Source organism: Schistocerca nitens, chromosome 10, assembly GCF_023898315.1.
Source record: "Schistocerca nitens isolate TAMUIC-IGC-003100 chromosome 10, iqSchNite1.1, whole genome shotgun sequence".
Taxonomy (NCBI): Eukaryota; Metazoa; Arthropoda; class Insecta; order Orthoptera; family Acrididae; genus Schistocerca; species Schistocerca nitens.
The window spans coordinates 71,416,132-71,441,213 of record NC_064623.1 but is presented as its reverse complement, the minus strand read 5'-3'; the positions used below and the strand labels follow the sequence as shown (position 1 = coordinate 71,441,213).

Here is a 25,082-nt window from a genome sequence, read left to right as displayed (position 1 = left end):
CCCCCCCCCCCCCCCCCAACAACAACAACAGTGTTCACCAGAAATGAGTTACTATATTTCTGATCAGTGATGTTTCCAACGGAAATAAACAATTACTTAAACTCTGACGACACTGAAGAAAGAATAAGAAACCTTGTACAACTCATTCTAGAATACTGCTCAAGTGTTTGGGATCCCCACCAGGTTGAATTAAAGGAAGAGACTGAAGCAATTTGAAAGTGTGCTGCTTGACAGTTATGTCCATTAACACTCTGTGTGTGATGTTGCCAAGTGACACCGAAATGGAATGAGAACATGCGATTGGTTGTAAGAAGGTGCTTTGCAAACTCAAATGGGAATTCCCAGACGGAAGGAGACTTTTTTTTGTGAAACACAATGGAGAAACAGTCGCTACTGGATAGTAAATCTATACCTAATACAGCTGATGTCAAGGAATTTGGAGTCAGCGAATTAGTTTCTAACTACTGAGAAAGTTTTAGAGAACTGTCATTCGTAACAGATTGCCAGATGACTACTGCCATCGATGTAGCCTACATCTAGAGTACGGACTCCAAGGACTCGTATGGAAATATACTGACAGTAATTTTTCCCTTGCTCCACTGGAAGTGGAACAAGTGATGCAAGGTACCCTTTTCACCACGCACCTTACGGTGGCTTACAGAGTATGTAGGTGGATGCAGAGGTAAACAAGGAAAATGAAATTAGGTTCTCGGTAGTCTGAAGCATGTTTGGAATAGTGAGAATGGAGTGAGAGTGGTGCTCACACATTAAGGTCACCTATAACAAGAACTAATGGAAACATTAAGTATGCACCAAATTCCAGAAGGTGGAAAGCATAAATCGAGAACAAATAAATTTACTTTTCCCATCATTCATTGGGTTTTGGTAAATGAACTGAGGATCAGGAAGTAATTCGGATCCACCTCTTGGCAATACTGATATGATACTGGAAACTCCAGGGCGGAATAAAAACAATGGAAGTCATAAAGGTGATCACTAACCATGTAGATGAAGCACTGAGCCATTGACAGCAAGTCAAATGGTTGTTGAGCTTTTTCATAAAGTCCTACCTCACATACAGCAGCTGCATCAGTCAGGTCTGAAGCACGGTGTTATCTAAAAGCTCATCAATGATGTCAATCCTTAACGAGCATTCAAAGTCTCAAGTTCTGTACACCGCCCATTACTAGATACATGTCTCCCAGGAACATAATGTCAAGAGAAAGGAATTATTTCATGATCTTCTCCTATGGACTGATGGTGAAACTAATTTTCTAAAACATTTTCTTACTAGTGAAAATCAGACAATGGGAAATCCAGGATGGAATAATGATAATATTATGAAAAGGACAGATTGCTACTCACAATATAGTGCAGATGTTGAGTTGCAGACAGGCGCAACAAAAAGACTACTGAACATGTAAGCTTCTGGCCAGAAGAACTTCTTCCGAAATAGACAAAACACACACACACACACACACACACACACACACACACACACACACACACACGCGCGCGCGCGCGCGCGCGCCCACTGTCTCTGGGCGCCAAAGCTGGACTGTGAGCAACTGCACACAATGGGAGAAGCAGAGTCTGGCCACAGTGACCAAATGGGAGAAGCAGAGTCTGGCCACAGTGACCAGAGACAGTGGTCGTGTGTGAGCTGTGTTTGTATGTTATCTATTTCAGAAGAAGGCCTTCTGGACAAAAGCTTGTGTGCTTAGCATTCTTTCTTACTAGTGACAAACTTGAAAATTTTTATACGATCTGAAGACTATGCACTATCCCCACAAACTGAATGTTTCAACCTTAAATGAAGCTGAAAAAAGCAACACTGAGTAAATGTATGCTGATTTCTTCTTCTGATGGCCAGATGGTTATCCAGAAAGATTTTATCTTTCACACATAGGCAATAAACATCGTACTTTCAACAAACACATTTTGTCAATCAAAGATCACTCTGTAGTTACTCGGGTACATTCGTCCTCTGTCTTAGTCTCTGATACCTTTTTCTTGACAATGGGGAAGGAAAACAAGAGTGTAAGTGATAAGGAGCGTATCTAATTCAGTCGTAATAGACAGTAATTTCTAACAGAAATAGGAAGGAGTGAGACATAGCAACTGTGTCACACCAGTTCCTCACCTGTCGGGGGCGGCTTGTGGGGCCCACCCAGTAGGCCTCCACCGACAGTTGCCCCATGCTTCACAGCAAACAGGCTTCCCACCCTTATGTCATCATCAGTAGGGTCTTCCTCGCGAATGACGAACCTGCCTAGTTTTGTCTGATGCTGTTCGACCACTGCGTCTGAACTCTTTTCTTCTTGTGACGTGTGGAGCTTCAAGAAGGTCAAACCGTACTGCACGTGTCGATTGAACGGCTGGCGGCATACGACCTGTGGCAGAGTTGTGAATTAACTTTCGGATACAGTAAATTCTCAGAAATGTACCACGAAGGGCATTCTTCACTCTAGTTGCGACAGCATCTCTTCGTAATTGGAGATGTGGCAGGCCACTGGACCAATGGAAGCTGCTGAGCAACTGGAAAAAAATCTCATGTCATTCCTGTTTTTAGAAACAGTTAACAGACTGATGCACATAATATTAGGCTTATAATGATAGAAAAAACCTAAGAAGTGCTGCTCTTATGTTAACCCTCAAGCAGGCGTCACTATGTACAAAGTGCGCTAACCACAAATAAAATTCTTTTGCACCACTTCATTGTTGTTTCACAACTATGAGCCCATACCTATTCCTTCATTATTGCTTCGGTTAACATAGTGATAAATTGTGTTGTCATACTTCCAAGGGAGTAGCGGTAATACAATAAACAGCGAGATAGATGAGAAAAAATTTATGTTGCATGCAAGAAAATGACCCAGATTACAAGCTAGTAGCACAATCCTACGATGATGCAGTTGTCTGTGAGATAATTAGCAATCAAATAAGAAGTTGGCTAGGATCTGATGCAACTGCACTGTTTAATGCTTTGAGTGGGTCATTACTGTGGGGTATCACCTGTCTGTGACAACAGAGTGACATAATGGAAGTTTATTTCATTATTTTTTAATGAAATTATGCTTTACCTGATATTACATAAGTGTATTTTACCATTGTCTAATAAAACTAAGATTAAAAAGTGATTTTGCTCATACATGTTTACTCTGGTAAAATAAAGACAGCTATTCTTTACGCATGTACAAACTACACTGGGCACCTGTTCGTATTATGAAAAACAGCACACCTGCTCGAGGGTTAAATGAGTAAATGGTACAAAGCCATCTGTCTACAATTTATGACCACAGTGGCACCAAAACAAAGGTTGACAGAGAGAAGGACGAAACACTGAACTCTCTCTCTCTCTCTCTCTCTCCCCCCCCCCCCCTCCCCCTACACCGTTTCACTGAAGAAGACCATACTGTGGTTTCTCCTTTAAATAGTCCCATGAATGCAGAATGGCATACTGAAATAAGTGACTGGGATAGAAAAGCCACTGAAATACCCATCAGAGGTACAGCCACTGGACATGGCACGATATCAACATGATTCTACTTGAAGTATACAAAAGAACTTGTTATACTTCCAGCAGCAGTGTAGCATAGACTATGTCACACAAAATGTAAGTTAATAATTAATTTGTAAGACTGATTGTACCTTCATTCAAGAAATTACGTATTTGTTCTTGTATAGTGTTCTTTTACTTATTTACATTTGTTTATTTGATGGAATACAATGTGTTGAATAGATTTCTTTATGTATCCATTTATATTATCCTGCAAAAATTGACCATTTTCATTGATATAATGGCTCTTGTGGCTATCCTTCCTCCTTATGTAACCCACTCGTCATACTTTGCTGTCATCTAACTTGTTCAAAGAGTCATCTGTTTTTGACCTTACATACTAGTTTGCTTGTTTATTTATTTGTACCGCCCACATCAACCAAAATCTTTCTGTTACATCTTCTCTAGTACTGATTTCTACACACTTACACAGGTTCATTGTTATTTACAAATTTGCTTTTTAAATTTATGTTTACAGTTCACTACACTGCATGGCCTTCTCCCAATCATTTTTTTGCCAATTTATTTGCTTTGGCAGCACTTTTCTTTCCTACCCATCATTTACCTCGGTTCTATACGATTCATTCCAGTTTTTGTGTGTTTCCGTTTTTCACCAAACCACACTTTTCCACAAACTTTCCAAATCGCAATTTATTGTTGTAATTCTTTCCTAATATAATTTTTTTGTATCATATGGTCTGCTTTTCTGGTCTCTTGTTAATCTTTGTTTGTTCTCACCAAAGGTTCTGGGTGACTTTTCCAAACTCTCCCCATTCCCTAAAACTTGCCAGTTCTTTACATTCTTTCCTCTTCAACCCTTCTGACAGAAGAAGGAGCCACTGGCTCTGAAAGCTTGCACATTTCTTTAATCTTTATACGTGTTTTCTTCTGCTCCCACTTGGTGAGTAGATTTTTTTAATCCATTTAAGTATATTACATTTTCAAAAATTGTTATTTTCATTAGTATATAGTATGTACCTTATTGCTATACAATAAGTAACTATGTTATCAACTCTATGCAAATTCTTAAACATGGATAAATATGTAAATAAAAATAAGGACCACACAGAACCTCTTTCGCACAAGTTTACACGAAAAGTTCACAGAGAACTGTATGGATATGTACAGTTTATCATGGGAGGTACTCTTCCGATACACAGGCTCTGTAAAGAAACAATGACTGCATCAGAGATGTAAAACAAAGCATGCAGCAATAAATGGACAGAGTCTAGTGTACAACATGAGCCTATTGGTATATTCTATGAAGTGTGATAATACTTGTGATGTGTTTGTTTGTATGGTGGTGACACAGATCATAATGTTTACTAGACTTATGTATCCTTAATGGAGAAGGTAACTGTATTGAAGATCACGATACTGCTGTTCCAGCACCCCCACCCCCCTTTCCTTTTTATATGGAAGATATGATGATAAACAGAACTGCAGCACAGTTCAAAGTCTCAATAAGGCCGTAAGAAGACAATACAGTTCTCAGATACCAAAACCAATGACTACATCATGACAATTTTTATCTACATTGTGCATTCCACAGATATATTATTATAATAATCCTTATTTTCCCCACTGTGGTCTAATATACGTCACGATTTTAATAAATTTGAATGCACTAATGCACTGACACCCAGAATCCAAATTCCTATCCCCAAGGAGATCTTGTTAGTTTGTGGGATTTTAGTTTGTTAATGTTTTTGTGTTCTTAGAAACCTCAACCATTTGCCATTTCTTGAGTTTTCTATCTCTGTCAAGTTACTGATGTCATCATTCTACCAGGTTTACAGCATCTCACCAACATGTTTTGACCCGGGACATCATCAACATGGTGGTCACCAGTGTTCTACATTTGGATCTATACTCTGCATGGCAGAGGGTGTGTCCCACTGTACCAGTTATTAGGTTTTCTTCCTGTTCCATTCATGTATGAAGTGCGAGAGGAATGATGTTTTAAGTGCCTCTGTGTGTGTGCAGTAATTATTCCAATCTTATCCTCAGGATCCCAGTGTGAGCAATACATAGGGGATTGTAGTATATCCCAAGAGCAATGATTAAAGTCAGTTCTTGAAACTTTGTTAATAAACTTTCTAGGGATAGTTTACACCTGTCTTCAAGATTCTGCCATTTCAGTTGTTTCAGTATCTCTGCGACAGAAACCTGTGACCATTCCTGTCTTCCTTCTCTGTATACGTTCAGTAGCTCCTATTAGTCCTATCTGGTATGGGTCCCACACATTTAAGCAATATTCTAGGATGGGGTGATTTGTAAGCAATCTCTTTTGTAGACTAACTTCCCCAGTATTCTATCAATGAACTGCATTCTAACACGTGTTTTTTCCATGACAAACTGCGATCATTCCATTTCACATCCCTACAAAGTGCTACACCCAGGTATTTGTATGAGTTGGCCGATTCCACCAGAGACTCATTGATGCTGCAGTCATGGGATACTACTTTTGTTTTGTTTTGTGAAGTACACAATTTTACATTTCTGGATATTTAGAGCAAGTTGCCAATCTCTGCACCCGGTTGACATCTTATCAAGATGTGACTGAATACTGAGCGAGGTGGCACAGTGGTTATCACACTGGACTCGAATTCGAGAGGAAAATAGTTCAAACCCGCATCCGGCCATCCCGATTTAGGTTTTCCGTAATTTCCCTAAACTGCTGCAGGCAAATGCTGAGATGGTTCCTTTGAAATGGCAGGGCTGACTTCCTTCCGGGACTGGACGGGACTGATGACCTCGCTAGTTGGTCCCTTCCCCCAAATCAACCAACCAACCAATCTGATGAATATTTGTGCAGCTTTTCTCAAATATAGATAACTGCATCATCTGGGAAAAAGAAATTAGTATTGTCAGCAAGGTCATTAATATACAACATGAACAGCAAGGATCCCAACACACTTTCCTGGGGCACACCTGAAATTACCTGAACATCAGACAGTTAGTCTCCATCTAAAATAACATGCTGTGTCCTCCATACCAAAAGCCCTCAATCCAGTCACAAATTTCACTCTATACCCTGTAAGATAGTACTTCTGACAGTAAGTGTATATGTGGTACTGAGTGAAATGCTTTTCAGAAACCAAGAAACACTGCATCTACCTGCTTGCACATTTGTTTTGAGCATATTCAAGGTGGCACCCACATGATAAATCACAACACCTGCATACAAACATAAGTAACATGCAAGATATTTCAGTCGACAAATAAAGTGAAACTGACAGCACATTGTGTGATGCACGGAACAACAATCTTCGCGGAAGATTATGGAAAGAAAACACACACAAACTATGGTCATATGTTAAGGCTGTCAGCGGCCCGAAACACTCATGGTTGACACAGGAACCAAAATCAGGGATAGCAAAGCAAAAACAGGAACGTGACCTCCATATTCAAACATTCATTTACAAAGAAACATCCATGAGTTCTGCCACAGTTTACTTCTCACTCCATGGCAAAAATAGTGATACATATGTCAGTGACATTAAGAAATAGATAAATTTGCTACAATTATGCAGAGCCCATGGATCTGAAGGAGTACCTGATAGACTCTATAAGGAATTTGCAGCTTAGTTAACCTCTCCCTTAACTATAATATCTCTTAGAGTTCTCGAGCCCACTTCCAATCATCCGTGGACCACTTTTAAGTAGTCAGTTTTATTCACATGCGGATCATTTTTACAAAGATGCAGGGTATGTATGTCATTACAGTTTAAGAACAAAAAGTTACGATTAATATATATACAGGCATTTACATAATCACAGGCCTAGTTAGTCGAGGTTTTTGTAGTAGGAATTCAGGGAAACTTCATAATTTAAAAGTCTAGTGCTACACTGTTCACTACTGGGCACACTACACATAAATTATTCCATAATGAAAAAAACATCAAATGTGACACACTGTGTGTGTGTGTGTGTGTGTGTTTTGCATTTGTGATTCCAACCGTACCTTTACACGATCCCATCTTTCATCTACTGCTGGTTTGCTAAGTTGGTCGCGGCTGAACATTCGGACCCTGTTGGGATGCTCCCCATTTCGTGCTTCCATTGGTGTCATAAACGAAGACGCTACTAGGAGAACCTAAATAAAAAAAGTTAACACCTCAGCAGAAACATACTTTATGACTGTATGGAACATTGTCTGATATCAATAATATAAGCTTTAGAGTTTACTTTGAAATCTTCCGCGTCTCCCGAAGACCGAGCAACAAGGACTTCTACGAATGCAGAGTGTTCATTTCCAATATCTACAGAACTGATCAATGATGATTTCTCTAGCTGTAACACTACTGAAATCTGGTCTTCTCCTGCGTTCTTACATTTCCATTTCTTGTAGGTTTCAGTCCTTAACAGATTTTTGGCAGGGTGATTCTGTAGTAAAAATGAATAAAGTTTTACCTCAAGAATCATATGACAACATACAAAATCTACCACTACTTTTACACACATAACAAGGATTGTATTTTCAGAACTTACGGGATCTTCGCTGCTACAGCTTACAACACGATCAAACTTAATCATGGGCATATTGGCATTCCACGCGTTGCGACAGAAACAGAAATAAATTTCGTGTGACAATTGTCTGCATATGAAATGTAATAATTAAACTAAAATATCACTAATATGAACTTCACATCCGGGCGTACAATCTATAGCACTGTTTTACAAACACACGCCACAAACATTGCCCAACACATACACAAACCACGCCACCACAACAAATTGTACACTGTTTGAGGGATATATGATGTTATATCTTGGCGCGAAAAATGTTCCACTGAGCGCCTAAGATATGAATAGTTCCTCACTCCTACTGTTGGAAATTGTATCAACTTATATTCAAATGTTTGAAAGGACTCACCAAATATACACAATGTAAAAACAAATTTGTGAAAAGTGCTACAATTCTCTATGTGTTGTACTTTAGAAAGGAATAAGATTTGTCTCCTGCTGACCTGCTGCTGTGAGACCTGTGTTTTATCTTTACGCAGAAGATGCATTGTAGTTTGTTAGTGAAAGACTGTGGAAGTGTTTACGACTTACGTACAAAGTGGTCAGCTAAGTGTTGTTTACAGCGAAGTACTACAACACAAGGAGCACGTATTTATTGTTTGTAGCAGATCGTGGTGACTCTGATATGTAGAATAACCAACTAGTGTAAAACCTTACATTTCCGAACATATAGTGTTCGAAATCATTGTTGGAAATTGTCGAAATCGAGCGTATTTTTAATTTACACCTATAAAAGGGGCAAGGATTTGGCATGGCTACTATGACACTTCGAGTAACTGGGAAACGGCGCAATACACCAGGACAACGAGGCGAAGGGAAGCAGTTCGAGTCGGTGGACGTCAAAGCTGACTTCATTTTAGAAGCAGGTGCGTAGTGTTAAGGCTGCATTTGACGTGAATCAGTTTGGAAGACCAAGTTTACTTGTCGGTCTTCGGGTTTAGCATACTGAGAATGTAATGCCTGAAAGTAATTTCATGTAGTCTGCTGGAACCATGCTCATTATCTCTCCCTCCCTCCCTCTCCCCCGCCCCCCCACTCTTTCTTTCTTTAGTAAAATAATTTATTAAATTATTTTTGGTTTTATCTAAACAGAAATTGCACTACTTGGTTTTGCACCTCTTTCTTATAAATCTCTTGTATTTCACATGATGTTCTAAAAACTCTTCTGCTAAATAGGAGGAGTGAGAATGATGAATTAATTTTTAACTTATGTGGAAAACATTTGCATTGTACTATTCGTCGCTAAAGTTGTAAAAGCTGATGTCCTTACTGACTGGACATGAAACTTTAATTCGTTTTGCATTGCATCACGTTCGTGAATATTAAACCTTTGTTATGCAAGTCAAATTTTTGTCTATAGGTAGATGTAGGACTGAAGGCTTTAGAGTGAGGAGCGCCCAAGAATCTGTTTGTTGAGAATATTGCTCTGCTCTTGCAACACTCTTGGGAACTAGGAGTAGTGTTATGCCGGAATATAATTCCTTATCAAAGAATGCTGTTAATTTGGACAGTTTGGATGGATTAACTGAAGTCTTCTAATCCACTTTGGCAATTGACAATTACATGCTCACCTTTAAATGTAACCAAGGCTTTGGGCCATGCTACAGATCAGTCTGTTGGCACAACTTACATTTCAAAACATCAGCTAGGTGTAGGAAAATATCATCAGCATTCTGTTCTATTTCTGACTGTGCATATATGGTATTACGTGTCACAACTTCATTACATTGTGAGATGAAGCCGACATCTGGTATTTGCAGGTTCAGTTGACCCATTCAAACAGTACGAAAATTTGTTTAATTGGAAAGCACTTATATACTGTAATGTATTTTATTAATTGTTTCATTTGTTTTTTCTTAAATTTGTATGGCATTTTGAAGCTAAATGTATCAAAAATTGTATTTTCGGGGGGTAATTCTGCTGGAATTTTGGGCAAAACCAAAAGTTGTGATTCGACCTAGGTGCTTTGACCTGTGACATCATCAATATGGAAGGCACCACTATTTCAAGCATATTCGATATGACAAACATAATGCACTCAATACAAAGACAAAGAAACATAAATAACGTGTAAAATAAGTAACCCCAGCAACAGAATGAAACTAACAGGAGAACCTCAATAAGTGGAGGGTATTGGATGGGGGCAATCCAGATACACCACAGTAAGCTTTGACTTGTGACATCATCAAGATGGAAGACACTTCCATTTCAAGCATATACGATATGGCAACCATAATGTCATTCATTACAGTGACAAACAAACATAAATAACATGTGAAATAAGTAATCCAAGCAACAGAATGAAACTAACAGGAGAACTGCGGAATTTCACTTGACCTATATAGCTCCTCAGCCGAAGATGGGAATAACAGTAATTCACCCCCCCCCCCCCCCCCAGGAAACATCTCACACCAGACGAGTGTAACCCCTATATTTGCGTGGTAGAGTAATGGTGGTGTACGCGTATGTGGTGACATAGTGTAGCTGAGGCAGAATAAGGGGAACCAGCCCACAGTCACCGAGGCAAATGGAAAACTGCTTAAACACCATCCACAGACTGGCCGGTTCACCAGACCTCGACACAGTTCCACTGGGCGGATTAGTACTGGGGACCAGGCGCTCCTTCCCAGTCCGAGAAAGCCATGCGTTTAGACCGCACAGCTAACTGGGCAGACATGATAATCATTACTTATTATGTAGGTGGACACCAACAAAATACTTTCACAGTCTGAGAAGAAAGTTGGTGATTGAAACTTCATGAGTAGATCATGCCACAATGAAAAGCGCCTTTGCTTAACGATTGCTACCCCAATTTACGTATCATATTGGTGGCGCTCTCACTCTCTGTTTCGCAATAGTATAAAATGAGATGCCCTTCTTGGAACTTTTTCTATATTCTCCGTTGATCCTATATGATGTGGATCCCACACTGAAAAGTAGAGGACATGCAAGTGTAGTGCAGGCAGTCTCTTTAGTAAACCCGTTGCATTTTCTCAGCGTTTTGCCAATAACTCAGTCTTCGGTTTGCTTTCCCCACAAATGATATAAGTGATCATTCTAACTTAAGTTGTTTGTAATTGTAACTCCTAAGTACATAATTGAATTTACAGCCTTTAGATTTATGTGGTATATCATGTAACCAAAATTTAGCATAGGCCCTACTCCTTTTGGTACTCATCTGGATGACTACACTTTTTCATTATTTAGAATCAATTGCCACTTTTCGCATCATACAGGTATCTTTTCTAGATCGTTTTGCAATTTGTTTTGATCATCTGATGACTTTATAAGACAATAAATGAAAGAATCATCTGCTAACAATCTAAGATTGTTACTCGGATTGTCTCCTAAATCGTTTATGTAGATCTGGAACAACAGAGGGCCTGTACCACTTCATTGGGGAATGTCATATATTACTTCTGTTTTAGTTGATGCATTTTGTCAATTATTATGAACTTTGACCTATCTGACAGCAAATCATGGTTCCAGTCACATAACTGAGGCGATACTCCATATGCATGTGATTTAATTTGATATCACTTGTGAGAAACAGTGTCAGAAGCCTTCTGGAAATCTAAAAATATGGAATCACTTTGGCATCCCTTGTCATAATGTTCAAACAGTATATCTCCCACAACTGTATTGCATACCAGTGTTAGTGATATGAATCTATAATTCATCAGATTACTCCTATTTTCTTTCTTTGGTATTGTTGTGATTCATGCAACTTTCCAGTCCTTAGATATGGATCTTTCAGTGAGCAATCAATTGTGTATAATTGCTAAATATGGAGCTATTTTACCATCATACTCTGAGAGGAACCTGACTGGTATTCAATCGGGACCAGAGGCCTTACCTCTGTTAAGTGATTTAAGCTGCCCTGCTACACCGAGGATATCTACTACTTAGCTACTCGTGTTGGCAAATGTTCTTGGGTCGAATTCTGTAATATTTGCTTCATCCTCTTTGGTGAAGAAATTTCAGGAAACTGTATTTAGTAACTCTGCTTTAGTGGTGTTGTTATTGTGCAGTGAAGGAATTGACTGATCATAATCTGTGTCACTTCAGGCAGGGGGGGGTTACCTTCATGGTCTCGGATGTTATTGAATTTAGCATATGTGAAAATTCAGGAGTAAGTAAGAATCAGGTGTTTTTTCTTCCCCCCCCCCTCCCCCTCCAAAAAAATTCCAGCCCTGAGATAAAGGCCTCCATAGATGACACTGCAAACACCAATTTGAAGATGCGAATTTCGTAAAAGAATTTTAAAATGCTGTACCGCTGTAACAGTTCTAGATATTTTGTTAGAGTTTTTTTCATTTGAAAGATAATTGCTTTATGATTACAATGGTATCCCCCGTTTGGACACGTCTGCCAAAGTTCTTTTACTGTTGCCTTTTAAATTTTTTTATAATTTACAGATTTTTTTTCAAAAGTGCTAATCCAGAAAGATTTTTTTCCTGTTGATTAGTATCATGTGTAGTACTATATTCTCTGTAAAGGAGAGCTTCCACTTTTAATTTGGACAGGTTTTATTTATTTATTTATTTTTAAAAAAACTTTCAAGGGTAATGTAAGTCTTCACTGAAGTTGTTTCATACTAATTTCTTTGTTACAATGTTTATTTCTATTGTCTTTGTTGCATTTATTTCTTATCACTTTCTTTGTTGCAGTTATTTCTTTTCATTTTCATTGTTGCAGATATTTCTTACACTTTGTTATAGTTTCTTGTCAGTTTCTTTGTCGTGGTTGTTCATTGCAGGTTTGTGTATTGTAGTTGTTCAGTGCTAATTTGTTTACTGAAGAGGCTTCTAAGAAATCTGAGGCCATCCAGTGAGTTCAGTGTTTTCGTGAGGAATTTGCCAGTTCACAAAGTTGTAGTGTGTTTTGTGAAAAGGACTGTTTGAAATATCTTCTGAATGGAGCCACAGGAGAGTGAAGTGTGCTGACTATTTGCATATCCATAAAAGGAAATACAGAAGCGTCCGATCTTACCCGTCGGCTTTGACCCATGACGTCACAAATATGGCGGAAACGACCATAAACGACAATTCCAATATGGCGGATATAAAAACATCGCATACGTATCATAAACACTGAAATACACAGGTTTCACAAAAATCCTAATGACTCTAACGGGACAAGCGTGGGAAATTGGGGGTTTTTGGGTGGGGAGAAACTAAATATACACAAATGTAGCCACCGACCGCCATACAAAACCACGCAAAACAACGAAAAAAATCAACATCACGAAACTGACCAAATACAAAAAAAAACACATTCTTATCCAGAATCAGACACTTCCCTTGACCAACATAGATCTACAGTAACTCCCGATCCCATAAATTAGGATCGAACACTTCCCTTGACCTATATAGCTCAACATAATCTCCCGATCCCATCCACCAATACAAAAATTAAAAAAAACAACAAACCATAGCAAACAAACATTTCCCTTAAACCTACATACATCTACAGCAGCTCACGATCCCATAAATTGGGATCGAACACTTCACTTGACCTATATAGCTCAACAGAACCTCCCGTTCACATCCCCCGATACAAAACTCAAGAAACACTTCCCTTAAACCTACATACATCTACAACAGCTCCCGATCCCATAAATTAGGATCGAACACTTCCCTTGACCTATATAGCTCAACAGAATCTCCCGATCCCATCCACCAATACAAAAATAAAAAAAACAACAAAACCATAGCAAACAAACATTTCTCTTAAACCTACATACATCTACAGCAGCTCACGATCCCATAAATTGGGATCGAACACTTCCCTTGAGCTATATAGCTCAACAGAATCTCCCGATCCCTTCCCCCAATACAAAACTCAAAAAACACCACTAACCAAAGCAAACAAACACTTCCCTTAACCTACATACAACTACAGCAGCTCCCGATCCCATAAATGGTGATCGAACACTTCCATTGACCTATATAGCTCAACAGATTCTCCCGATCCCAACACCCAATACAAAAATGAAAAACCACCACAAACCATAACAAACAAACACTTCCCTGAACCTACATACATCTACAGCAGCTCCCGATCCCATAAATTGAGATCGAACACTTCCCTTGACCTATATAGCTCAACAGCAACTCCCGATCCCATCTCCAATTACAAAAATCGACATACTCCGCCAAACATTGAGATTAACACTTCCCTCCAGCTATATAGCTCAACACCAGTTACCAATCCCATATCGACCACTACCCATGACCTATGATCTCAAACACTTCTTCCAATACGAATACCAATACCAACCTTCATAGACACAAATCTCAATGAAACACTTCCCTATACCCAATACACAACACATACACCAAAAACAAAACAAAAATGGAACTTACCACAAAAAAGTTCCAGCCCCACAACCTAGATTGGCCACCACAATCTCACACACACACACACACACACACACACACACACACACACACGGCAAAGAGAGCACTTTACAACTTCGGCAATTAATCCGAATAGCTGTAGAAACTTGATCAGGTCTAACGGTATCTCACCCATCATCGCCCTCAACCGAACACTATTCATGCGGTCTTTCATATCCATTCCTGAACAAAAAACCACAACCGAATACACTCAATAACAAACTCACACGACGTACAGCAATTACCATTACATTAACCATCACACAAAACCGTTAACTCACTAATACAAATTCCGCTTCAAAACCACGAACACAGCACTCACCACTGAGCAACAGCAAACTGACCCCAACAAACCAAACAAACGTAAACCATGAACACACCACCAGAGGGCACGACAAACATCGCCACGACATCTACAAACACGCCACAATCACAAACAAAACTCCGCGCCGTAATGACGTCACACACCACAACACGCTTACGTCACGGGTCAAAGCCGACGAGTAAGATCGGAGGTTTCTGTTGACCCCCATAAAAGGTATAAGACAAACAAAGAAACAGACTTTGTTCAGGTTGGGAATAAGTGTTCTCATTTGAATACTCTGTGTCAAAGTGAAGATGTTTCCAGTGACAACTTTTTGTGACCTAAATGTTTTGACAGAATAATAACAGTGATAGAATCTGAACAAAGTGAAGCCTCCTGTGGTGCAGATGATGCAGACTTTGCATCAATATAGGAAGAATTAAATACTCTGAATCAGAAAATGAACCAAAGCACTCTTGCACCTCTTGCCAGGAATTTTTCACAAATATCAATTCAGCTTTTGAATATTGTACATCCTACAGTGAAAAGATGCAAGTTTTAACTATTATTCCAGAGACATTTTCGAAGAAACCAATTTTGAACCACATTCCATCAGTATCAACGTACCTGGTAGACAAATCAAGAAATGTGAGGTCTGTAAAAGGCATTTTTGGAAGACCAGATCCCTGTTATGGGCATCCTGTAGAAGCAACTCAAGTTCAAATAGTTTAGTCATTTTATATGGAAGATAAATGGAACAGTTCTCGTCAGAGTCAACAAAAAAGACACTATAACTGTAACAGTTGAAGGTCAAAAAGTTCTGAAAGTGAAGAGGTACATGACTCGTAGTATTAAAGAAACTTTTGCAGTTTATAAGAGCAACTATACAACTTCACATATTGGAAGATCAAAATTTTAAGCACTACGTCCTAAGTGAGTAGTTCCACACCCACCTAGATATGTCTGTTTATGTGTGAATTTTGACTTTGTGTGGTAACTTGGAATAACTTACTGGAGCTTGTGACACATGACACCTTAGTTGGGCATGTGAAGTCATTAGTAGTCTGTGATGTAAAGTGAGAGACTTGTTTGTTTCGAGAATGTGCCTACTGCTCTGGAAAGGGAGGACTGTTTTTACAGAAGACGTAGCAGATAACTCTTGAGAAATTACATATGAGGCACGGGAGGAAAATTAACTAATTAAGAAAACTGTTGCCTTTTGACAGTTACATTGATGAACTCTGTTAATGGTCAGTGAAAACAGTAACACACCAGCGTCTGAAGAAATTGCAACAACAACACAGTTCAGAAGTGAAAGGATGTTTACAGGCTGAAGAACTATGTTTAGTGCTTCACTGTAATTTTGCTGAGAACTGGTCTGTAATTCTCCCATAAGAAGTACAAGGGTATCATTGGAGTAAAGGCCAGGTTTCAATTTTTACAGGAGTGACATATTTTCAAAACAAGGCCACAAGTGTTGCAGATATAAGTGATGACACAGGACATGACTCAGCACATGCTTTGCTAGCACTCCACAAAATTCCTCAACTGCAAACAGGGGCAGAGGAGGTCATCATTATTTCTGATGGCGCTCCTAATCATTTTAAAAATCGTTACCAGCTGTTTGAATTAAGTCGTTTGTGCCAACTGACTGGGTATACAGAACTACTGGTCACAGGAAGGGGCCTTGTGATGGTGTAGGAGGCTTGCTGAAGCACCATGCTACAAAACATAACCTTTCCAGACCAGATACAGCTGCAATACAGAATGCTGAGGATTTTATGAGAGTCATGAAATCTTACACATCCACAGCCCTCATTCTTTTGTCCAAAGAGGAAATCGAAGAATTCCGTGAGCAGAAAAAAGAAGAATGCTCCAAACAAACTACTCCTGTGAAAGGAATGCAGAAGACACATTTTTGGACTCCAAAGTGATGGGCGAACTCATATTGCAAGCACTTTAAAGAGCAAGAAAGAAGAAATGTTATTCGTTCGGCCAACACCCCAGGAACAGCAGGATAATATTCAGATTCACAACCTGAGAAGGGGGATGTTTGTGGCATGTGTGTATGACTGTGACTGGTGGATTGCAGAGATTATAGACACCAGTTATGAGTTGAATGAAATTGTAGTGAACTTTATGCTACCCCATGGACCAGCTGCTGGATATGGGTTTCCAGCTGAAGGACAGCAACAACGCCACCAGTGCTCGCTTCCTGTTCACAATATTTCGAATATTGTAAGTGCTGCAGTTCCTATTGGTTCAACAGGAAGGCATTACTTTATATCAGAGGAGGATATTGAAGCAGTGAAACACATTTTTAGTTCATTGAATGGCTAATTTCAGTTCAAAACAGAGTGCACAGAAGTTGTATAAATTGAAACCTTTAAGCCTTTGAACCCTTCACAGGCATTTTGGAGCCGCTTAAAATGCTTGAAAAATGAGTCCCTTACTCATCTTTCAACACTAAAATTATGTTAAATAAGGCTACACTTTGATTTTTATGAACCTGTTATGTGATAATAAAATAGGTTTTATGTATGGCAAAACTTAAAATTGTTTATAAAACCCGTTCAGCCTAAAAGTGGAAGCTCTCTTTTTCAGGGAATGTAGAACTATATGGTACTAATCAAAAAATTTTTTCTATAAATTATATTAAAAAAGTTCAGAATGCTATAGGCTAGTAAAAGAACTTTGACAGAGAAGTCCAAATAGGTGATTTCTTTGTAGTCATAAAGCAATTATCTTAAAAAAAGGTATGTGCAGCATCATCTTTGGAGGGCTGTATCTCGGAGCAGAAATTTTTTTGGAGAAAACAAAAAAATATATGTTCCTTACTTAGTCCTTCATTTTTGTTGTTGTTGTTGTGGTCTTCAGTCCTGATACTGGTTTGATGCAGCTCTTCATGCTACTCTATCCTGTGCAAGTATCATCATCTCCCAGTACGTACTGCAGCCTACATCCTTCTGAATATGCATAGTGTATTCATCTCTTGGTGTCTCTCTATGCTTTTTATCCTCCACGTTGCCCTCCAATACTAAATTTGTGATCCTTTGATGCCTCAGAACATGTCCTACCAATCGATCCCTTCTTCTAGTCAAGTTTTGCCACAAACTCCTCTTCTCCCCAATCTTATTCAATACCTCGTCATTAGTTATGTGATATACCCATCTAATCTTCAGCATTCTTCTGTAGCACCACATTTCGAAAGCTTCTATTCTCTTCTTGTCCAAACTATTCATCGTCCATGTTTCACTTCCATACATGGCTACATTCCATACAAATACTTTCATAAACGACTTCCTGACACTTAAATCTGTGCTCGATGTTAACAAATTTCTCTTCTTCAGAAACGCTTTCCTTGCCATTGCCAGTCTACATTTTATATCCTCTCTACTTCGACCATCATCAGTTATTTTGCTCCCCAAATAGCAAAACTCCTTTACTACTTTAAGTGTCTCATTTCCTAATCTAATTCCCTCAGCATCACCTGACTTAATTCGACTACATTCCATTATCCTTGTTTTGCTTTTGTTGATGTTCATCTTATATCCTCCCTTCAAGATACTGTCCATTTTGTTCACCTGCTCTTCCAAGTCCTTTGCTGTCTCTGACAGAATTACAATGTCATCGGCGAACCTCAAAGTTTTTATTTCTTCTCCATGGATTTTAATACCTACTCCAAATTTTTCTTTTGTTTCCTTCACTGCTTGCTCAATATACAGATTGAATAATATCGGGGAGAGGCTACAACCCTGTCTCACTCCTTCATTTTTAACATATGCTAAAACCAATAACATCTGGGACTATGAAGGTAAGATTTTCTCCTAGCCTGCCTGAATTGATATGGACTATGCCATTGTGTCTTTCCACTGGTGTACTTAACATATGACCGGAATCTCTTTGGATTTTCTGCCCAATTTTGAGAGCGAGTTTCATATTAAAAGCATCTAGTATTGAAGTTTGCAGTGTATTTCGAACTTGTATCAAACTTCTCAAATTGTGAGGGTTTTACATTCTTTTAAATTTCACATGCATTTTCATTGCTTCTGCAACAGAGTTCTGACCTGTTTTGTGTACAATGGAGGATCTGTACCATCTTTTATTAATTTATTTGCGGTGGTTAGTGTGATTGGTAAGTGATTTAATGATTCAATTTAAACTACACAACTAAGATACTGTACTATCCACTGGAATATCTGTGTTCGATTTTGCTTTCTCATGCTAATTACCCACACACAAAGTTTCCACGTTGTCACCTTATATGACAAAACATGCTGTCTTTCCTCATAAGCAGATCTCTCCTTATAATAGACTGGAACATTGGGATCACTGCTCACTATTGGGCAGTGTGCACATTATGGCATTGCAGGCCTACAGTGTGGTAAGGAAAGGATGTAAGTGGAGCAGAGACAAATGGGGAATTATTGTAATAACAATTCTGGATGCAAATCGCGAAATCCACTGATATTGATGGCTTTTATGTTGGAAGCTGTTTACGGCCCAGTGCCTGGGAACAAGCATGTTAGAAATGGTGAAGTTGGTCACGCATGTGCTGATGTCGTGAGCATCTATGGGAAGTGATTGGAGGACAGTGAAGCCACAAGTAAATGACAAGATGTGGAGGTCGGAAGCTTGCCTGCTCTGTTAAGCAGGATAGGCAGTATTTTGTGGCAGATCTGATGACTAGAGTGCAGTGCTAATTCAGGCATAAGTTCTGCAGAATAAACTGTTGAACACAGATTGTTGAATGTGGGGCTCCATACCAAATGAACCCTCCTTGCACATTCCTTTGTTGATATTATTACAACAGCCAATTACTAGGCTATTGCAGTGTGCACATGATTATCAAGATTAGATCACAGTCGGGTGAAAGACATTTCTTGTTACACCCTGTCGAGGGTTGCGTCTGGGTACGCTGTCATCTGGACAAACAGCTGCTCGAAATGTGCACTGCACCATGGATTTGGACCTATGGGACAGCATTGTGCTGTAGGGAATATTTACTTGGATCCTATTGGACTTGTGTCAGTAATAAAAGCCACTGTAACAACTGTGGACCATAAGAACATTGTTGCAGACCATCTGCATCTGTTTGTGCCCGACGGTTTCCCCAACGACGATGGCTTCTTCCAGTGGGATAATGGTCATGAGGCCAGATGCATGCTATTGTGGTTTGAGGAGCTTAACAGTGAAATGCTGTTAGTTAGTCTGTCACAAGATTCCCCCATTTTGAACCAAATGGAACACATCTATTGGGTACCAGCTACACACACACACACACACACACACACACACACACTAACAACCAGTCCGTAATTTATGAGAATTTTGTGGCCTGTGCCATGTTGGAGACACTGTTTTTCGAAATAGAGATGCAATTTGAGAGATACTTATGTATGAGCTCATTCAGTTTGCACTATATTCTTTTAAGTACTAAATTTTGTCAGTTTTCACATAGTGTTGTCACCTTCTAAATTGTAAAAAAATTAATTGTTATTCCTGTTTTGTTTTCACAGAGTCAATTGAAGGTGATGAAGGCAAAATTTTTACTGAAGAAATTAAGAAATTAGAAGAAAGTAGTTGTGTAGAAGACCAAGTTCAAATACTGAAAAAGGTAGGTGCAATGATAAAGGCAAAAGCTAGATATTACCGGTATTTACTTATTTATTCAATCAGGAATCATCTCACAGTGCCATAGCATTTGTCATAATAATACAGAGAAAATAAGCAGAACACATAAGTACGCTTTGATGAGGAATGGTCGACTGTGACCTTCGTGAGGGAAACGTCATGGTGTTTGCTTGAAATGATGTGGGAAAATGTAAATCAGGATTGCTGGGCAGAGCAAATTCCATCCTCCTAAATATGAGGTTGGAGTTTTAACAACTGCACTGCTTCATTTGGTTGGTCCATGTTGTGGTTGAAGTCTAGACCAGGCCTAGTGGCAGTTGCAGCAGTGCTTATCTGCTGCTCATAAGTTGGTGCCGTGTCAGTTACACATAGCCAATACGATGATTCTGTGACATAACTGATGAGAGGTGAACAGAGGCAATGTATTTCTATTTGCTTAACTTCACACTACTTGCAATTTTCCTTGTGGGTGTGAACCTTTCACCACCTTGGCTTCACGAAGCAACCCATGTTAACCTTGGACTTCATTCGCTTCCTAAGGACACTACGCCAGCCCCACTCTATCGCCTTCAGTTTCGAGACCTTCACATGGAACTTCGCGATAGTACCTTTGTGTACACTGATGGCTCTCGGACTGACCGTGGGGTTGGGTGTGCCTTCGCCATTGGCACCCATGTCTTTCGATATTGGCTTCTGGCATACTGCTCAGTATTTACAGCCAAGCTCTTTGCCCTGTATCAGGCGACGGAGTACATCCCGCCACACAGACTTTTCAACTGGGTCCTCTGCTCAGTCACGCAGCGCCCTTCAAAATCTGTGCGCGTACACCGCCCATCCCTTAGTGTAGCAGGTGCAGGAAAACTGTCACTTGCTCACTCTTGGTGGAGTCAGTGTGATGTTTATGTGGTCATGTCGGTTTGCCAGGAAATGAGGCTGCTGATGCTGCTGCCAAGGCTGCAATCCTTGTAACTCAGCCCGCTAGTTTCTATATTCCCTCTGATGATCTCTGTGTTGCCATCTGTCAGGTGGTGGTGTCCCTTTAGCATCTCCAATGGTCCTCCCTTCACGGGAATAAGCTGCGGCTTATTAAGCCTCTCCCAGCCATTTGGATGACCTCCCCTCGGCCCTCCCAGCCTTTTTGAGCCATCGTCATTTGATAAGTGGCGCTACACAATCACTTTGTGCACATTGGGCTCAAGTTTTAATTGTCCGCCAGTTCCTAACGAAATGCCCATTTTTTAACCGTTTACGTTCCCGCTTGGGTTTGCCGCCTGAGTTATCGGCCGTTTAGCAAATGACTCACGAGCTATCGACCCCCTTTTACTTTTTACCTGCTAAAGCAATATGGCGAAGGCCATCTAATTTTTAGTTTTGGACCAACATTTCCGTATGGTGTCTTTTTTAGCCTTTTCTCCACGTGCCTATTTTTAGCTGTCTTCTCTTATGTCAGTTGGGACTGATGTATAGTCGTTTTTTAACTTCTCTCTGTCTTCGTGTTCTGTAATTTTGACTTGGGCGCATATGATCTCAGTCGTTTTTTGCACCCTAAAGCAAAACCAAACCAAATTGCTGCCTCAGCCATGAATCCTCACTCCTCCGATGCCTGGGGATTTCTGAAATTTCATCCAAACAAACTACCAGCAGTAGCTGTTCGTATACAGAGGGTGAACATTAATGAAACCAACAAACTGGAGGGACAGATTCCTGACTGGAAATGGAGAAAAATAGGTCCTATGAACATGTGTGGAAATGGACTGTGTGCTTGAAACAACAACAAATCATCCCGGAACAAAGTATGGAGCTGCATCGCATCCATGTCACAACAAATTTTCAAAGTGGCCTCCATGGGATTGCAGGTGACAGGAATAGTAGTGGTTGTTATACAGGATACACATAATCATACTTTGGCTTACACCATGTTGTCAGGCTACTTGCCAGGAGCTTGTACGAGGGTTCATCTCAGTATTGTGCGGAACACCCGGTCCTCCAGATTTGATGCACACACAGTCCACCGCCTCCCTGCGTGATCATCTGTCTGAAAGGACCCGTGATCACACAGATGCCCAAAAAGGTCTTGAAATGTTGTGTGTTGTGGCTGGTGTCTGCGTGGGTATGTGTTTTGGTATAGCCTTGCTGCCTCTTGACCATTTCCATCTGTTTGGCCATACACAAACACCATCTTGGCTTGTTCCTGACATGAATACCAGACCATTCTGCTGAATGCAGTACGCTGCGTCAATCACACTGCCTGCAACACAAGGAACACACGGCACGTGGTCAGAGGAACTTTCATTCATCAGCGCCAGTACTATGGAAACGATGCATTTCTGGGTACATGTTCATAGGATCTTTTTTCCTCCATTTACAGTCAGGAGTCCTTCTCTGCAGGTTGTTGGTTTTGTTAATGTTCACCCAGTATAATTGTCCTCTAGTTAATTACTTGAAATAACTTTGAATGTAATTCTTCCTAGCTTGATTATATGTTACTCTAACATCATATGTGGTAGTACCTACGACAGGTATGTGCAAATTTGCACCTCAAGAGATGCTAGCATAGTACCTTGTTGCAAATCACAGTTCTAGTTTCTCCCTTTGATTTTTTGTCAGTAAATGGAACACAGAACTGTATCCAAGAAATTAGCACTGAAAACTATTAGTTCCTTCTTTGGGGAGGGACAGGTTGGGTACTTCTACATCTGTCTGTGATTCTACATTCATGATAAATTGCTGCTTCCTCCCTACCTAGAAAACACCTAGATAATTAATTTTATTTGATAGTCTGTATGACAGAATATGTTGCTGTGGTACTGGAACAAATGTTTTTGTAAATTAAGAAATATTGCTTCTGTCAGACAGCGTGTATCGATGACTTTCACGTTGTCGCATGAGAAAAGTGCGAGTCGGGTTTCGCATTACCGATATTTGCTAAATCCATGCTGGTAGGTATGGAGGAGTTCATTCTATTAGACATACCATCTGTAGGAACTCTAAAAACTCGGCTTGACCAACACTAGTTTCAGTGTAGCTACCTATCCTGCTGTAATACTTTTTTGCCTCTGCAGAGCAAATTGCATTTTCATCTGGAAATGATAAGGAGCAGGCACAAGTTCTTTAGGAAACCTGGGTTGTCATAAACATGTTTACTGTGCAGATCGGTGTTGCAAAATACATACCACTCTGTCAAATCTACAAACATCCTAGTGGAAATAGGTAATAGACTCCACAATATTAAAACTGAAGAACAGACAATGGCAGCTGTCACAGTTTCATTGAGGCTGAGCAGCTGACTGTTAGATTGCATTTCCTGACTTTTCAGGTGAGGTCATTTATAACTCCAGTCTTCTTCAGCCACTTTCATTTAGTGCACGCTTCTTTTGTTTAGAAACTACTGTACAAACCATTTCCCTGAAAACAAGAAATAATAGCTAACATGTTTAAAAACTTTTCCAGTCCATGTACAATGTCGATATAGATTAACATTAAATAATTAATAATAATAATAATAACAGTAATAATAATGTAATCAAATCAAGACAGTTGCATACTTGAAACCCTTTTGTGAGACTGTGAACCAACTCAGAGAGAAAAAAATGGCATAGAGACTTTGTCTACAGAATCTCAGGGTACAATAATAATCGATAAATAACTCAGTTATTTCAGTATGCAAGTCCCTTCACATTTACGTTCTACACATTGCTAGCTCTATGGTCGTTTTGCCTACTGTCTTAAAAAAAGTTGTGTCTTGTGGCTTGCCGTGTATGCTACTGAAATACTACTTCCTGCATATGGTAACTTTAAGGGATGCACTAAAAAAATTGAAGATAAATAAAAACACCTGTGAAACCAGAACCTTCAAAGAATTGTGACTTTCCTTACAGCTCCACACTACAGTGATTTTTTCCAACAATTCTTAAACCTGATGCCAGTGAAAGGAAAAAGGGTGCAATGAACTTCTGGCCCCGCTCATGATTTTGTCAAATTGGTCCACATACATTGTTGTTGACCCTGTAACTGGATTGTTTGGCAACAGATGAAATATTTCTTATTCGTAATTGATTCAGTAACATTCTTTTCACAACCGCTACATTTTTAAGTTTTTTTTTTTTTTTTTTTTTTTTTTTTTTTTTTTTTTTTTTTTTACTGCCTCTAAATTTCGCTGTCACATGAAGTGTTAAGCAAATGTGAAATTGAATGTTTGTTTCTTAAGTGATATTTTTACTGCATTTTCAGATATGTGATAAATACTTGAAGAAGGAATGGAAACAAGACAAAATAACATTGCTGCTTGTGAAATTACTCTCTTACATATATCTGCGCGCAGAACCGAAGAATCCCATGAAAAATGCCGCTTTGAGGTGAGGCCACATCAAATAGTTTCTATGATAGGATTAATTTTTATTGCTCTTTAAAAAAGTTAATCTGTGCAATAAATGCTACACCTTTAAGTTTTACTATTCTGTTTCACACTTATCATAGTCTGAAGTGGCATTTAGAGATTAAGTCATTCTACAAAAATTTGAAGTTCTGAAATGGCCAGCTAAGCTTTAGGTATAATTTGTTTACATTTTTAGTACATATATTGGAATAAAAAAAAAAGGGAACACTTTCCCGATACACTGCAACTGTTAGGTTTTTATATAGATATTCACAATTT

General features: G+C 39.3%; 2 protein-coding genes across 2 annotated transcripts in view; one reads left to right on the top strand and one right to left on the bottom strand.

The window, feature by feature from the left end:
* Positions 1-8,310, bottom strand: part of LOC126210480 (DNA repair protein XRCC1-like) — a 60,921-nt gene extending 52,611 nt beyond the window's left edge. The window contains exons 1-4 of the mRNA XM_049939713.1: positions 8,054-8,310; positions 7,751-7,948; positions 7,527-7,658; positions 2,144-2,393 (exon numbers count right to left, since the gene is read on the bottom strand). Of these exons, the coding sequence (XP_049795670.1) occupies positions 2,144-2,393; positions 7,527-7,658; positions 7,751-7,948; positions 8,054-8,104 (631 nt within the window). The 5' untranslated portion in view covers positions 8,105-8,310. The remainder of the gene's footprint in view (positions 1-2,143; positions 2,394-7,526; positions 7,659-7,750; positions 7,949-8,053) is intronic.
* A 330-nt stretch (positions 8,311-8,640) lies between these two features.
* LOC126209879 (thyroid adenoma-associated protein homolog) overlaps positions 8,641-25,082 on the top strand; it is a 239,739-nt gene continuing 223,297 nt past the window's right edge. Inside the window, exons 1-3 of the mRNA XM_049939003.1 lie at positions 8,641-8,955; positions 20,314-20,411; positions 24,659-24,783. Of these exons, the coding sequence (XP_049794960.1) occupies positions 8,841-8,955; positions 20,314-20,411; positions 24,659-24,783 (338 nt within the window). The 5' untranslated portion in view covers positions 8,641-8,840. The remainder of the gene's footprint in view (positions 8,956-20,313; positions 20,412-24,658; positions 24,784-25,082) is intronic.